This window comes from Puma concolor, chromosome C1, assembly GCF_028749965.1.
Source record: "Puma concolor isolate L17-30 chromosome C1, mPumCon1.1.hap2, whole genome shotgun sequence".
NCBI lineage: Eukaryota > Metazoa > Chordata > Mammalia > Carnivora > Felidae > Puma > Puma concolor.
In genome coordinates, this window is record NC_141674.1 from 78,814,818 (window position 1) to 78,829,457 (window position 14,640).

Here is a 14,640-nt window from a genome sequence, read left to right on the forward strand (position 1 = left end):
GAGCTATCTAGACATAAATTGTAAATTCCCCTGATCACAGGGTTAAAAATATAAAAATATAAATATACACACACGTGGGTAAAGATTGGAAAGCAACACTGAAAATAAGCTACGCATAACCTTCCAAGATAGAAGGGTTTGGGGTGACACTTAACTTTTTTATTAAAAAGTTTTTTAATTTAACAAATGGAATGTTGCTAAAATAAAACCTTTTTAAAAAAACTTTTTACTGTAAAAATAATATAGCAGCAGAGATTTAAACAAATAGTTCTCTAGAAATGTACAGTACAAAGTCACATCCTTTTAGGCCTTCCTCCAAATTCTTTTCTTTCTGTTAAACGACCAGGTTATAAAACAGGCACACAACAAAATGATGTGGGTCAAATCACTATTGCCACCCAATTTTCAAGGGCAATGGCAGTCAAGAATTCGTCTGGGAGAGATACTTTGCTATGCCTTTAATTAAGGTGGGGCTTTTAAAACTCAATTGTTCCATTCGTGTCTCAAATCAATCAGATGAAATTCACCTTTTAGGTGGCCTGAATCCTGATAGCTAGGCACACTTGATAGGTAATTTAATCATCTCTGGTGTAGACGAACGCAACCTGAAATTAGCTAGTGAAAGAGTTGGTCTTCTCTGAGATAGCTGTGCTTTTCCACTTTTATGCGAGAGCTGAGCTTCACCAACTGGCTAGCTGGAGGCGTTATTAAAAATTTAGTGAAAGAAACAAAGGTGTGCTCTGGTGTCTCTTGTTACCCTTTCTACTGTTACTCCAGCAGACAAAAGGCATAGAGCCTGCCTCATGAATAATGTGACATGGAATATTCACGATCTATTTTTAATGGAGGCAAGTAATAACATTAAGAGAGATATTTGCAATCTTCAAATTTCACACAGTAACAGGCGCAGTAATTTGTTTTGATTCTGAACTGAGGATATCAAGATATATTTTTTTCTTAAAAAGGCGTACTGTTAACATCAAAATTACAACTTCTCATTTATAGCAAAAACAAGGATTATGAAAATGGCCCCAGAGTTCTAAATGTCATCAGAGAAGGACAAGACAGATAACTAGATTTCAATCAGTCTACTTACCTCTTGACGCCAACTTCTTTACTTTTCAAACCAGTTGGAAATAATCAACCAGTATGCACAGTGAATTCTGTGCGAAGGACATTTTGTGATCTTTATTCCCTGGGAGTTTTGTTTCCCAGGACACTAGGAAGAGGTTTCTGGATGCTGTAACTGTTCAACCATCAGTTCTGGAAAATTATCTTCAACTGCATTATAAACAAATGTAAATTTTGAATGAGAGTAAACTGACATGGAAAGACATGATGTTGAAAACCAACTAAGCACAGCCAAGGACTGAGATTTAGAGAGACTGGAGGAAAGCAGTCTTGCCCCCTTACCCACCAACTCAGAGAGCGTCCTATGTGTTCAGTTGGTTTCCTAAAGTTTCAAGCAATTTATCTTTCCATTGTGCTCTAGAAAGCAGAGCTGGTCAGAGTTAAGCAGAATTTTATTTTCTCTGCTTATTTACCTACTACCTCAGCAAATACCTACTGATCTCCTATTGGTGTGACAGGCACTGTTCTGGGAGCTGAAGATTCAGCAGTGACAAAATAAATAAAGCTCCATAGGACACTGTGCTCACTGCTGTACCCAACCACCTAGAACAGTGCCAGGCACATACTAGGCTCTCAATCAGTATGTGTGAAATTGATTTGAATCGAAATGCACAATCTACTGGTGGTCACCACAGGCCATGCATACCTTGGCTGAGAGATGTTAGAATGAGCACAGGTAGTTGGAATTTAGGCCAGGACCTTATTCTAGTTTCATTTTCTTAAGGACTGATTCATGCAAGAAATTCCCACAGGTGTGATAGAGCCAGAAATAATTCAAATTCCAATTTTACTACCCCTCCCCTGATTCATCTTTATATTTAGACTTGCAGTAGGTGAGGCAACTAACCAATATCACACACTTTCTATCCCCTCCAGTCTCCACAGAATCAAAGCAGGCAGGGTTGGATTAGGATGACAGAACCATATCCCCATTTTATGGTCAAGGAAACTGGAATCAGGGAGGCCAAAGGAGTTGCCTAAGTCGCACAGCATGTTGGTGACAGAGCTGTGACTAAGACTCAATTTCTGGACCCAAGAACTGTGATTTCTTTATTCATATGGGAGCCTTCTGACCTATAAACAAAACAAAACACAAAAAACAAACAAACAAAAACAACCCTGAGGTCCTCAGAAGGATCTATGTACATGAGGACCATCAGGGACTCTATAAGACAGGAGCTTAGTTTTGTATACCTAGTTTTTCTGTTCAGAAAGAAGGATTTTTGAGGTATAGAAGGGAAAAGCATATGAAAATCCGAGCGATTGGATCTTACTCTCTTCTGGATATTGGCTTGTCTGCTTTACTTTTAATACCTCACTATAGCTTCTTCAGGACCAACTCCCACTATGGACTAAAACAAGTCTTTTCCAAATTCCCTACCTAAATGAAAAGCCATAGGTAAGAGTCTCAATATTTTATTAACTTAAAACATCACTCTAATAAATATGTATTAACAAACAAAATGCACTCCAGAAGATCTAAAAACATTTACAAACCTCATCAACGTAAAAATACCACTTTGTGTCCTTCTAGTACACACGGAAGATCACTTCACATGCCTGCTAGCTTAGACATCTTAAAAATACCAGTGTAACAATCAAAAACTGAATATACACACAAATCTTGGAAGTATCTGTTCAGCCTTTTTTGTTTGTTTATGCTTGATAAAATCCAAATGTGTCAGAAAAGAAGGTTCAAGATTCTATTTGTCTTCTCCAAATTCCTTTGGAGGGAAAAATCAGACCCAGCCACTCGGAGGTGCAACTATTAGCTTTTGAAGGGCAGGGGCAAGGGCCATACCTTTAATCTCTGGCTCCCTGATACCTAGGCCTGCAGCCTGTGGTCAATAAACACTTGCTGAGTGAACAGATGGTTTGTTGTCCAGAGGTGCTGCTCTGATGAAGTCTTCACAAGCCTCCTGCAGGAAGGACTCTCCTCTCCTCTCACCACCAAGTGATTTTTTTTCTTCTGCTCCCTCTTGAAACAGGCTGGAGGCGCCTGGGTGGCTCAGTTGTTTGGGCAGCCGACTTCGGCTCAGGTCATGATTTCGCGGTCCGTGAGTTCGAGCCCCGCGTCGGGCTCTGTGCTGACAGCTCAGAGCCTGGAGCCTGTTTTGGATTCTGTGTCTCCCTCTCTCTGACCCTCCCCTGTTCATGCTCTGTCTCTCTCTGTCTTGGGAATAGATTAACGTTAAAAAAAAAAAAATTAAAAAAAAAGAAACAGGCTGGACAGCGTATTTTGTCATTTCAAAAGTATGAAACTCCTTCCCCAAATCAGTTTCTGAACCATTCTTCAAGTGGGAGAATTGATTCTTCCAAGATTTACAGGCAGCACCCAATAGAAAGGGGTTAACAGACTCCCCAGAAAGAAAAAAAAAGTAACACTCATTTTTCATTCTAGATAAAAACATTAGCACGTGTCAACCTTGTAAATGGTGATTCCTCCTCTTCCACACAAGTATCTGGGGTAGGTCAGGAAAAGGGAAGAAACCTGAAGGGTTGTCCTGTCTGTGGAGCAGGGCTGGGAATGAGAACTGCAGAGCCCAGGATTTTATCTGAGCCCCTCTTGACTTTTGAGTCTTCCTTCTGGTGTGGGGGAGCCTATTCGGCGTGTTCACAGCCCAGTAAGTTACTTGGTTCCCGCTCTGGGCTGAACTTTGTAAAGGTAATTTATCCCCTCTTGCAGTTCCAGGAAGTAAGGTGGAGGGGCTCACCCTGCTGGGATCTTCGGACTGGCTCCGAGGGCCTGAAATGTCGGAAGTGGATGATAGCAAGTGGGGAGGCTGCCCTCCGTAGTGTTGTGTAATGCTTGCTGCTTGCAGCCAGCCAGGGCCCTCATTTGAGCCCATGCTGTGTCTCCCGGTGCCGCCTGAGGTCCACCTTCCTCTGGAAGCCCTTCCCACAAAGGTCACAGCCAAAGGGTTTGAAGCCTGTGTGCTTGCGGCTGTGGGTGATGAGGTTGGAGCTCTGGCTGAATGCCTTCCCACACACCTGGCATTTGTGGGGCTTCTCACCTGCAGGGATGGAGGAGGGGAGGAGAGGAAGTATGAGTCTATGATAAAGCTAGAGGGGACTCACTGTGACCCACATGCTCTTAGCAGCAGCTGGCTGCAACGCAGTCTGAGGCCTTTAAGTGACTTGGAGGGTGACGTGTTGCAACTCAAGTCCTGGGAAGTCATGGGTGCACCAGGTGAAAGGGAGACTTTCTGAGTGGGGGTTCCCAGCAAAAGGCCTCAAACCGTTTCCTGCTAAACGGAAACAGAGCAAAGGCCACGTGCCCAGACTCACAGCTGAATCCACCCTGGCAAGGCACCCCTGACTTTAGAAGCAGAGAGCTCCCAGAGCAGATGTTCGATGTGGGGGTGGGGGCCTGTCCTTCAAACCATGTGACTCTGTTCTTATTCAGAGGAAGTTTTCAAATCTGAGTTTCCAAGTGGGCGTTGGTTTGTGTGGACCAGTGAGCCTGTCTTCTTTCTTGCTCTTGAAGGACAATAGAATGTATCTGAAGCACAGACATTTCTCAAAGTCGTATTTTTAAAATCCACATTTGGGTCACGAAGTATTTCTCAAGATGGCTGATCCTTCTATCTTGATTTTACTTTCTTTTTATAAGGATTCTTTATATCCTAGCAAATCTTCACCACAGATTAATAAATAACAAATAAAAAATGTTTGGTCTTTCCCCCCAAACCATGTGCTGTTTAACATTTGGGTAAATGGCATGCATTTTCACATAGCCTCAGCATGGCATTATAGTCAGGGCTTGGTCTTGGAAAAGTGCAACAATAGATGAAGTTTGTTTTTGAGGAGACTTCTATCCCTCTTGCTGTGCCCCTTTCTGTCTTCATGTTTCAGATTTCCTTGATAAGGAAGCACCCATCAAAACTTACCCTATCCCTTTAGGGTCAAACAAATCTGAGAAACAAATTCTAGCTAAGATGTAAATGTTTGATAAGGACTTAATGTTTCATTCAGTCAAGATCCTAGTTGCATTTTGGTAAGTGTTTTAAATACTTTTACTCAAAAGGAGTGAGTTACATGGAAATTTCAGACAAGGGTCCACGATTAAAATAGGATATTTTTCTGAGTTTTCTGATGGGGGCATCTACACTGCCCAAACATATTTATAAACATCAATGGTCGGTGTTTGGAACACACTGGAATTTGCTTTACATCAGTATTCATATTCTAGAATAAAACAGCCAGAATTCTGGGTCCCTTGTAAGTGTATTATTTACTATTAAAGAGACTGCACCTGGCATTAAAACTGCCACCTATACACAATCAAAATGTTGCAGAAAGAGTCCAAGATTGGAAGCCAGAGCATTCCATGGCCTCAAGATTTACTCTTAGCCTGGCCTGTGCTAAATCACTGCATCACCCTGAGTTTCAGGATGGCAAGACTACTTTATGGGGTGGCAGTAAGGATCAAAAGAAGGGCTAGATTTGAAAGCAATGTGTAAATAACAAAGTATTATAATAGGTAAAGAATTATCATTGTTATGGCATGAACTTGCTGAAATTTTGAAAAGAGCAATAAGTAAATAGAAGTTTTCTACATCTACCAACCTTAATGACTCTGAAAATACAGTAACCAGTGGTCAAGATAATAGATATTTGAAATCAAGCAGACCTGAATTTAAGTCCTGGCCCTGCCACTTGCTGTTGGGGCCCTGGACAGGTTACCTAATCTTTCCGTGCCTCACTTTCCTCATCTCTAAAATGGAGATATGGAATAGTCTCTACCTCCCAGAGTTTTTGTGAGTATAAAATGAGACAATGCACTTGAAAAGTGCTTAGCAGACAGCTCAGTAATATTTACCATTGTTTTTTCCCTCCTCAATCAGGATAAGCTCTTAGATTGCAAAAAAAAAAAAAAAAAAAAAAAAAAAAAATGCAGCCAAAAGGCCACACATAAGTCCCTCCCCTAAAAGGCTGGGTGGGAGCTCTGCAGAAAGTCCTCAATCTCTGGAGCTTCAGATCTTACCCTGCTCTGAGCAGTTGGAGCAGCAGTTAAACTGCTGGAGGAAAATAGTCTTTGCAAGTATAAAGAGCCTGAGGCTGATCAGCTTACTGGTTCTTCGGATGCAACCCCAAATCAAGGCCCCTTTGGGGGAGAACGTTGTTTGTAAACAAACTTAAGAGAATCGGCCTGCTTGTTTTCTTGCATACACTGCAGTGATTAACTCTGTCTGGAAGGTACCGCTCATTCTGCAGCCAGAATATCACAGGAAAGGTGAATTGTATTGGTGGGAAGAACAACAATGCTCCCCCACTCCAGCCCTCACCAGATGTTTTTCTACAAGCCAAGGGCCTTCAGCTTACCAGTGTGAATGAAGGTGTGTTTCTTCATGTCTGACTTTTGGTGGAACCTCTTGCCACAGTACTGACAAGGGTAGGGCCGGGTGTCTGAATGGATAAGCAAGTGTGTGGACAGCGTAGATGACCTCTTGAAGCTCTTGCCACAGATCTTACAGTCAAAGCTTCGTTCCTGTGGATAGAAAGATGTGGCATTCCTACTGCAGGCATCTAGGCTGCCATCCTCCTCACCACTAACCCAACCATAAAGTCCCCAGAGCCAGGGCTCTCCTTTTCTTCGGGCTCCCCTTCCACTTAGCCTGCCCCATCATTCTCTCTCCCCGGATTTATTTCCAATCTCTACCCCCTCCACCCCACCCTCTTCCCCTTTAACACTTTTTCTACCCACTTTTCACCCACAACCCTCCACACCCCATGGCAAAAATGTATCCCCACCCTGCTTTTTTGACACCCATTTACAAACACTTCTCCACCCTCCTCAACAGGAGGCTTAGACCTCAGTCAGTTGAGACCACTGCCCCCTCTGGCCAGTGCTGAGAGAGATGGAAGAATACTTCTCTTTTTAGTAAGTCTGTACGTGAGCATTCTCTTGTCATAGTTACTTGTACACTTAATTGCTTATCTACTCTCTGTCACTGAGCTAAGCTGAAAAATTCTGTGGGGGCATCCTGTCAGGGACCTGATGTGTTACAGGATTCTCACGTGCCTAGCAACTGGAAGTTGGACAACAAATATTAATAAAGGAATGAATGAAAGAACAGCAGGACAAATATGCTGCTGGATACTCTAAATGAGCTGACATCCCTTCTTTTCATTTGGGAGGGATCAATGCTGATTAAGTGACAACCATTTGGTGATAAGAAGCGAGGCAAAAAACAAACAAACAAACAAACAAAACCCAGAGCTAATAAATCTGATATATCCGCAGCAAGAGTGCATACAAACCCTCCTCAAACCCAAAGTAATGATCAGGATCACCCTCTGGAGGCTTACAATGATGTGACACCAAACTCTAGGGCTGCCTGGAAGCCAGAGCCGGCCACCTTTCCCTACACACCTACATCCGGGCAAAGTGCCTTGGTGGAGGAGACTGGGGGCAGTTCGGGGACGTCCAAGGGAAAAGATGCCAAGCGGAGAGTGGCCGGTACTGCACTGAGAAGCGGAACATCCCCGAAAGCGAACCTGAGCAGGGCCGCGCGCGGCCTTGCGCCCCGCGCTTACCTGCGAGTGCACGGCTTTGTGCTGCTCCAGGCTCACCGCGTGCCCGAAGGTCTTGCCGCACATCTCGCACGCAAAGGGTCTCGTGCCGCTGTGGGACCTGCGCACGTGCACCTCGAGCCCGTGCGGCGTGGAGAACACCTGAGGCGGGTGGGGCCGGGGAGAAGGCCGCTGAGAGGGGCCGAGGGGCGCGGGCCAGGGGCGGGGGCGTGGGACCAACTAAGCCAAGCGCGCGGGAGCCTCACCTTGCTGCACTTGATGCACTTGTAGGAGTCGCCGCCCAGCAGCAAGCGGGTGCACAGCAGCTCCGACTCCACCTTGACGCCGGCGCCCTTGTCCGCGTGCAGCCCGTGGCCGCGCTCAGAGTATAGCCCGCCGACCGCCGCCGTCGGCCGCTCGTACAGCCCTGCCGCCGGGGGCCCGAAGTCGCCGTAGAGCCCCAGGCCCGCGCCGCCGGCAGCGCCACCTCCTGCGCTGCCTCCCCCGGGCGCCCCGGCCCCTGCGCCGCCCGCAGCCCGCTCCGGGCCGTAGAGCGCCGCGGGGTGGCCTGGCTCCGGGGCGCGCTCGCAGAAGAGGCCCAGGCCCGCGCCGCGCTCCAGGGCCGCGCACGGCCGGTAACTGTGCACCAAGTGCCGCAGGTCAGAACCCGCTAGGCCGCTCCACGAGTATGGCTTGAAGGGCAGGGGGAAGGGTTGGGCTTCGTCCAGCGACGGGCACACCGACTTCTCTGAGGCTGTGGAGGCACAAGGGGGCGTCCGGTCAGGCTTCAGACGGCGGGGCGGAGGCCGCCCAGCGGCATCTGCCAGCTGCCCAGCACTGGTGGAGTACTCCGTGCGCCAGGCGCCGCGGTAGGTGCCCTGACGCCCCCAGAGTAAAACGCGGACCGGGTCTCTGGGACCTCGAGGATCGCTGCAGGCGGCAGGGCAGCAAACGGATAATTAAAATGGCATCGGTCGAGGAGATGGGTAAATTTAGTGCAGCGGAAACGCACGACGTTAGGAGGGTCTTTTCTGGTGGGACCGGAGCAACTCGCGGTGCCACGAAAACAAGCGCGCCACGCCGTCTGCGCTGATACCTGCTCTGAGCTGAGCTGAGCAGGAGAAGGCGGCCCCCCTTAGGGCCCGACAGCGCTCCTGCGCAGACTGCCCAGCGCCCAGCGCCAGCACTCTCCCGGCCCCTACAGATTCCCACTCGTCTTTTTTCTTTCCGGGATCGATAAGGAAGGAGGGAGAGGACAAATAAAATGCAGCCCGGCCTACCGAAGACATCTGTCTGGGAAAAAAACGGGGAAGTATTAACATTCCTAACAGTTCCTTCAATACCCAGTGCAAGTAGCAAAGGGACAGCGGGAGAAGGTTTGGAGCTTGAACTACCTGCCACATACTCCCCATTCTCATTCTTGTCATAGCTTGATGGTGAAAAAACCACATTTCTCAGAGAAGAATTGACAAGGTTTAGCCACCATCTGCCAGTGCCATAGCTTTCCCACATCCGAGGCCTCTGTGCCGCTGCCCAACGTATCCTTTCCTTATTTGCATACGGATTTACGAAGCTGTTCCCACACTGCACACTCCAGGCTAGCCGTTTTAATGAGGATGCACCCCAAGATTCCCGCGGAGAGATTGCCGGCACCCCGTCTTGGAGGGCGGTGTCCTGCACAGCCATGAAGAATCATGGGGTTGCAGGCTCCCAGATACATTCGCTGCAGCCATGGCTTTAGCCAGATCAACGCACTGAGGGATGGGGTTGGGACTATCTTTTAAAACTAGTAAAGGCAATCTGGAAATAACAGGCACCTGGCAGAATGCAGCTAATGTGTGTTCTCCTTCCCCGATCAGAACCCACGACTCACTCCCACCCAAAGTGCACAAAACTTTGCGCAAAACTCCATTGCTGTCTGGAAATGTAGCCAACCGACTGGTCTCTAAGGCTGGGCCGGCCAACCCCACCGAACGAAAAATCAAACAGGCCCCCAATCCGCGCCTGCAAAAACTCAGAGGAGGGCAGAGATTTCCGGACCGACCCCTCCCTCCCGCTTAGCGCCCAGCTCTGCCAGGCCCGATGCTTGCGGGAGCCAGAGGAATTTTTAAAGACTGCCCAGGTTTCCGTTTGAGACTCCAGCGTCTGGATTTGGGGATCCTAGCTCTTTCTAAGCAGTCAACTGATCAGAAAACGAAATGTCGAGGTTGCTGCCTGTCGAGACGACTCATTTATTTTCTCTCACCCACCATCTCCGCCAAACGAACGTTAGAGATTAACAACCCGGGTCCCGCCGCCTCGGATCCAAGCAACAGACCCCGCAAACAGGCTGACGCAGTCCCAGAAAAGCCAGATGCCTCCCCTACGGGCTCCTTACCCCACGAACACGCGCTCTCCTGTCGGAAAGACCCTCCGCCATCCATTTAGCATCTCTGAACCCAAAGCTGAGTTAGTTTACTTTTCACCGTGGGAACCCTGCTGCCCCGGCCCCAAAGCTCCCAACCAGCTCCTACCTGGAGACACAGAGGGCGACGGAGGCCTCCAGAAATCCTCAAACTCTGAGCTCCGGTCGCAGACGCTGCCCTCACAGCTGCCCGGAGATGCGGAGGCTCTGTCAGGGGCCTCAGTCATCTGTGAGTCGGGGGACAAACGACCCCGGGGCTCTGTCTTCGCCCCTCCTGCGCTCGAGGTGCTGTCTGCGGAGAGGAGGCAGGATAGGAGCTCAGGCTGAGCCCTGAATGGGGCCAATGGTTCTGAAGTGGTGCCTCCCCAACCCGTGGCACCCGGGCGTCCTCTTTTTTTCCCAGACCTGGCCGGGAACCCTTCCGGATCCGAGGGCCGGAGCAAAGAGGCCGTGGCACCTAGGCGACGAGCCCGGAAGGGACCCGGACGGTTGGAAACAAAAAAGGCAGCAAAGGAGGCTTCAGGGTCGCCCTGCCCGGCTCCTTTGGGGATGGTGTGTCAGGGCGCACAATCTACGTCCCTGGGAGCAGCCCCTCCCGGTCCGCGCGCGCCCCGCACCTGCTCCGCCTGGCGCCAGTACATTCTCCAGGCGGAGGGAATAGTCGGGTCCCGGGGAGCGCGGCTGGTGGTAACTGTGAGCCTTCTTGCTCTTGACAAGGAACGAACGCGGCATGGTGGTCCGGCGCGCTCCCCACTCCGCTGCCTGGAGCCGCCGTCAGCCCACTGTCACTTCGAGTTCTTGCTCTGCCCCAGTCAGGCGGAGACCTGCCAAAAGAGAAGAACCCGGTGGAAACGCGGGTCCGCACGCTCCTGGGCCGGGGACTGGGGAGCCGGGTGGAAAGAGAGCTTCAGCCGGGGAGGAGCGAGGGAGGCCTGCGGGAGGAGGGGCTTGGCCCCGCTGCGCCGCGATCACCAGGTGGCACTCGGACAGGTGGCGCGAGCCCGCCGCCGCCGCCACAGCTCAGCGGTAAAACCCGTCCCGGGGCTGAGGCTCAGGCCTCTTCCTTCTGCTCGGCCCACACCCCTTGGCCCCTCCCCTTTCCTAGCAAAACTCGCTCCGTCAAACTCTCCGGAGAGCCGATGTCCCCAACTGGCCAGTTACCCCAACTCAACCACTCATTTGCCTGCCTGGCCTAGTTTTCGGGCTGGGGAGTAGAGCAGGGACGGGCTGATCACTCCAGGGCCGAGGGATCGGGGACCAGGAAGGGGCTACAAGCCAAGCACTCCAAGAGCCCGCTACAAACCGGAGGCGGGTGGTGGGAGAGGAGGGGCGCACTAGGCTGGCTGAGCAGAGGTTGGGAGAGAGCAGCAGAGGGGCTGAGAGCAGCAGAGGCTGGAGAAGGAAGGCAGAAGAGAAGAGGAACAGGAAGGTGGCGTGAGGGGAGATGGCAGAGGACTGACCCCGGCCCCGGGTGGAACTCGCATACCCGTGATCTCCCTCGCTCCTCAAGCGAGGAAAAGGTTGGCCTGGAGACGCGAGTGCGGCGGGGGCAAGCAGAGTCTGGGGCGAGATCTAACCTCGGAAACCAAGTCCTAGGAAAAAGCATTTTTTCGTTCTGCTCACCGAAAACCTTGTCTAGGGGAAGTCGAGCCCGACTTGTGCGCGATGGCTGTGAACTGCCCGGCGTCTGTAGTCCGCGGAGAAACAACAGATTATCCAACGCGGAGAGCGCAGGGTGCGCTGCCACGGCCAGTGCGCCGGGGTCCAGGAGCGGGCCTGGGAGGGAGCTAGCTGCCCGCCGCGCCGCTCTCATTAACCCCCAATCAGTTCACCTAATCCCGGGGTCGAAACCTGAGCCCGGCGGTGAGGCGGGGCAGAGCCTCCAGCTCCGCTTGGGGCTGCTCGGGGGCGGAACCAGGCAGGCAAGGAGGTCTAGGGAACTCGAAATTTGCCTTCCTCTCGGAGTGAAGGCGATGGGCGCCGCGTTCACCTGGGAGCTGCAGGCTCTTGGGGGTACAGCAGCTCTCCATGGTCTAGGCTAGTTCAGTAACAAGGGTGCTGGGGGACCACAGGCGGGGACAAGGATCTCGTCCTTGGCCTTCGCGCGTCTTAGGCTGCCAGACTAGGAGCTACGCGGCTCTCAGAGCAGGATGCAGGACACTAAGACTACCTGTTGCCGCTCCGAGCTGAAAACGAGTTCTCAGGGACTCGTTCCCTAGAGGGCATCCCACGTCCTACTGTGGAGTGGGGACAGGCTTGGGAGAAGAGTCGTCTGGGACGTCTATCGGAATCCCAAGGGACCTTTCCGGAGTCCTAAGAGCCAGAAGGCCCCTGGGAGTGAGGGTGCCACCCGCCACGGTCTGAGTCCGCCCCTAGGATCGGGACTTCAGGAGGCTTGGGGGTGCTGGGGCTGCCCTAGGGCGCAGTCCTGCCACCACAGTTTTCCCTGGGCCTCTGCGTGAGCCGCCACTTCGGCCTTATAGACACCACAAACGCAAAAACGAATTCCTTAGGCAGCCATGAAACTCAGAGGTAAAGGAAAATGGGGCGAAACGGTCTTGAGGGCCCTGCTGAGGCTTGGGTCTGCGTCGGCGCGAGGTGGGTCGGAGGAGGCGGGGAGGCAGGGGGAATTGTCGGCGCGGGCGCAGAGCCTGCGCCGGCTGGGACCGCGCGGGATGAGGCGAGCACAGAGGCGGCCTCTCCACCCAGGCGGAGCCCCGCTCTTCTCTCGCATGCCGGGTTGGCCCTACCCGACCCTGGGAGAGTGGAGTGGGTTGGGTAGTAGGGACGAGGGCTGAGCGCGTGGGAAGGCGACCTCGCGCAGCAGCTGGCGGCGGGAGGGCGGGGCGGCCCCCTGAGCGCACGCGGGCCAGGGCCTCTCTTCACCGTCTGGGCCTGGGAAGGCGGGAGTGGAGGCACGGAGGGGCAGCCTCCTGATCGCAGTTGCCACCGCCTCCCCACCAGATGTTTCCTTCCCGGATGAATCCTGCTCCCCTGCGCCAAATCCCCTGCGGATACGGTTCTCGGGGCTCCCGCACAGTGGCCAGCTGCAGGCGGGAACCCGGCAGCGCCCTCTGGTCGCCCCCGCAGTGGCGGTGCCCCGTTAGTCCCCGCGGCCGCCCCCACCAGGGGGGCAGGCGCAGAACGGGCGCAGCGGACCTACCTGCGGGGTCAGGGCACCGGCACTGCGCTCCGAGTTTTCAAACTGAGTTGCTTTCGGGAGACACTGCGTTCTCTCTCTCTCTCTCTCTTTTTTTAATCTCCTTCCGAGCTCAGCCCCCAAAACCACAAGCTTCACTTCCTGAGCGTTAAGGAGTAGCTCTCTTAGTCCTCTCAGACCTGCCCCCCAACCCCCAGTCTGGGCGCGCTCCTTTGCGCAAGGGGCTAGGAGGCGGACCCGGGGCCTGGCCTTTCCAGCCGCCCTCCCAGGAGGTCCTCCGCGTTTTTGCTCTGTGGGGCTGCGGAGGATGGGGAGGCCCGGAGAGCCCAACACCCAGGCACTAGAAATGATTCAAAAGAAAATGAACCATTATTGGCTCTCGGGAGACTTCCGCAGCGAGAAGAAGTCACAGATTCAGGACACAGATTGAGTGGAGCGCCGGGGAGTGGGAGCGCCTAGCTCCAACGAGGCCTCCCCGCCCCTCTGCCCCGGGACACCTCCACCCCCACCCCGCCGCCTATTTGGGCTGGCCACCCCCGGGTTGAGGCCGTGAATCACCGGCCGACGCTGCCGCCGGCCTGGAGCCCGGCGAGTGGCCGCGGCGTCCGCAGAGCGAAACCTGCCCCTCTGCCCCGAAATAGCTTGTTGTGGAAACACTTCGGGATAAATACGCCCAACGAAGCTGAAAATACCTTGACACCCAATCCGAGAGGTTTGCTCATTTCCCTTCGGATTTAGGTAATGGTTAAATTTGGAAAAGGTGGGCGAGCGTCGAGCCCCCGGCGGAGAGGGCGCTGGCGGCGCGTCCCGCGGGCGCCCGGCTAGGCTGGCGGGCGCGCCCTCCCCACGCATGCTCCCCCACGCTCTGCCCCGTACCCTCCGCCCGCGGCTAATTTCCGGTGGTCGGAGCTGCGAAATTAAAGACTGCGCGGGAGGGAGCGCGCGGGGGCAGCGGCGGAGGCGGCGATGGCGGCGGCTCGGCTGACCCCGCCCCGCCCCGGCCCGCCAGGGAGAGCCGCACGTCGGGCACCTGGTCCTGAGAAGAGCAATACAGCGCCATAAAAGCGCCACCCCGATGAGTATGGAAAAAGGAAATCTTCACTCGGATTGTGTTTTCCTTGAGGATAGGCACTGGATCTTCACTCTTGGGTCCCTGATAGGCTCTTAAGAGACGTCTGTGGACTGAGTAAATGATGAAAGGAGTTAAGAATTCTATTAATAGAACAGGGGAAAATGTAAACTTCACCCATAAATAAATGCAGCAACTTCCAACGCTAGATGTCTGCCATGATCCATAGCGTGTGGCCTGTTGTGTATGCTTAAACCTAAACCCTTTCCTGACGGGGGTGGATGTCGTAATTACGTTACTTTCCTAAGTGAATTGAGCTAGATTTTGATCACAACTTCCTGCGCAGTACGTCTCCAGTGT

At 52.4% G+C, this 14,640-nt stretch overlaps 1 protein-coding gene across 3 annotated transcripts; it reads right to left on the minus strand.

Moving 5' to 3' along the window:
* Positions 1-2,531: 2,531 nt before the first annotated feature.
* On the minus strand, positions 2,532-13,366 carry GFI1 (growth factor independent 1 transcriptional repressor). 3 transcript variants are annotated; one of them, XM_086717552.1, is made up of 7 exons: positions 13,215-13,366; positions 10,669-10,875; positions 10,161-10,343; positions 7,914-8,401; positions 7,672-7,809; positions 6,457-6,622; positions 2,532-4,145 (listed from the first exon to the last, which is right to left on the minus strand). In XM_086717552.1, exons 2-7 carry the CDS (start codon positions 10,781-10,783, stop codon positions 3,967-3,969), a joined length of 1,269 nt encoding a protein of 422 aa, XP_086573678.1. In that variant the 5' UTR covers positions 10,784-10,875; positions 13,215-13,366; the 3' UTR covers positions 2,532-3,966. The 3 variants fall into 3 exon arrangements, with proteins under 3 accessions (XP_086573678.1, XP_086573679.1, XP_086573680.1); XM_086717553.1 differs by lacking the exon at positions 13,215-13,366 and adding an exon at positions 11,675-11,812; XM_086717554.1 differs by lacking the exon at positions 13,215-13,366 and adding an exon at positions 11,538-11,649.
* Positions 13,367-14,640: the final 1,274 nt, after the last annotated feature.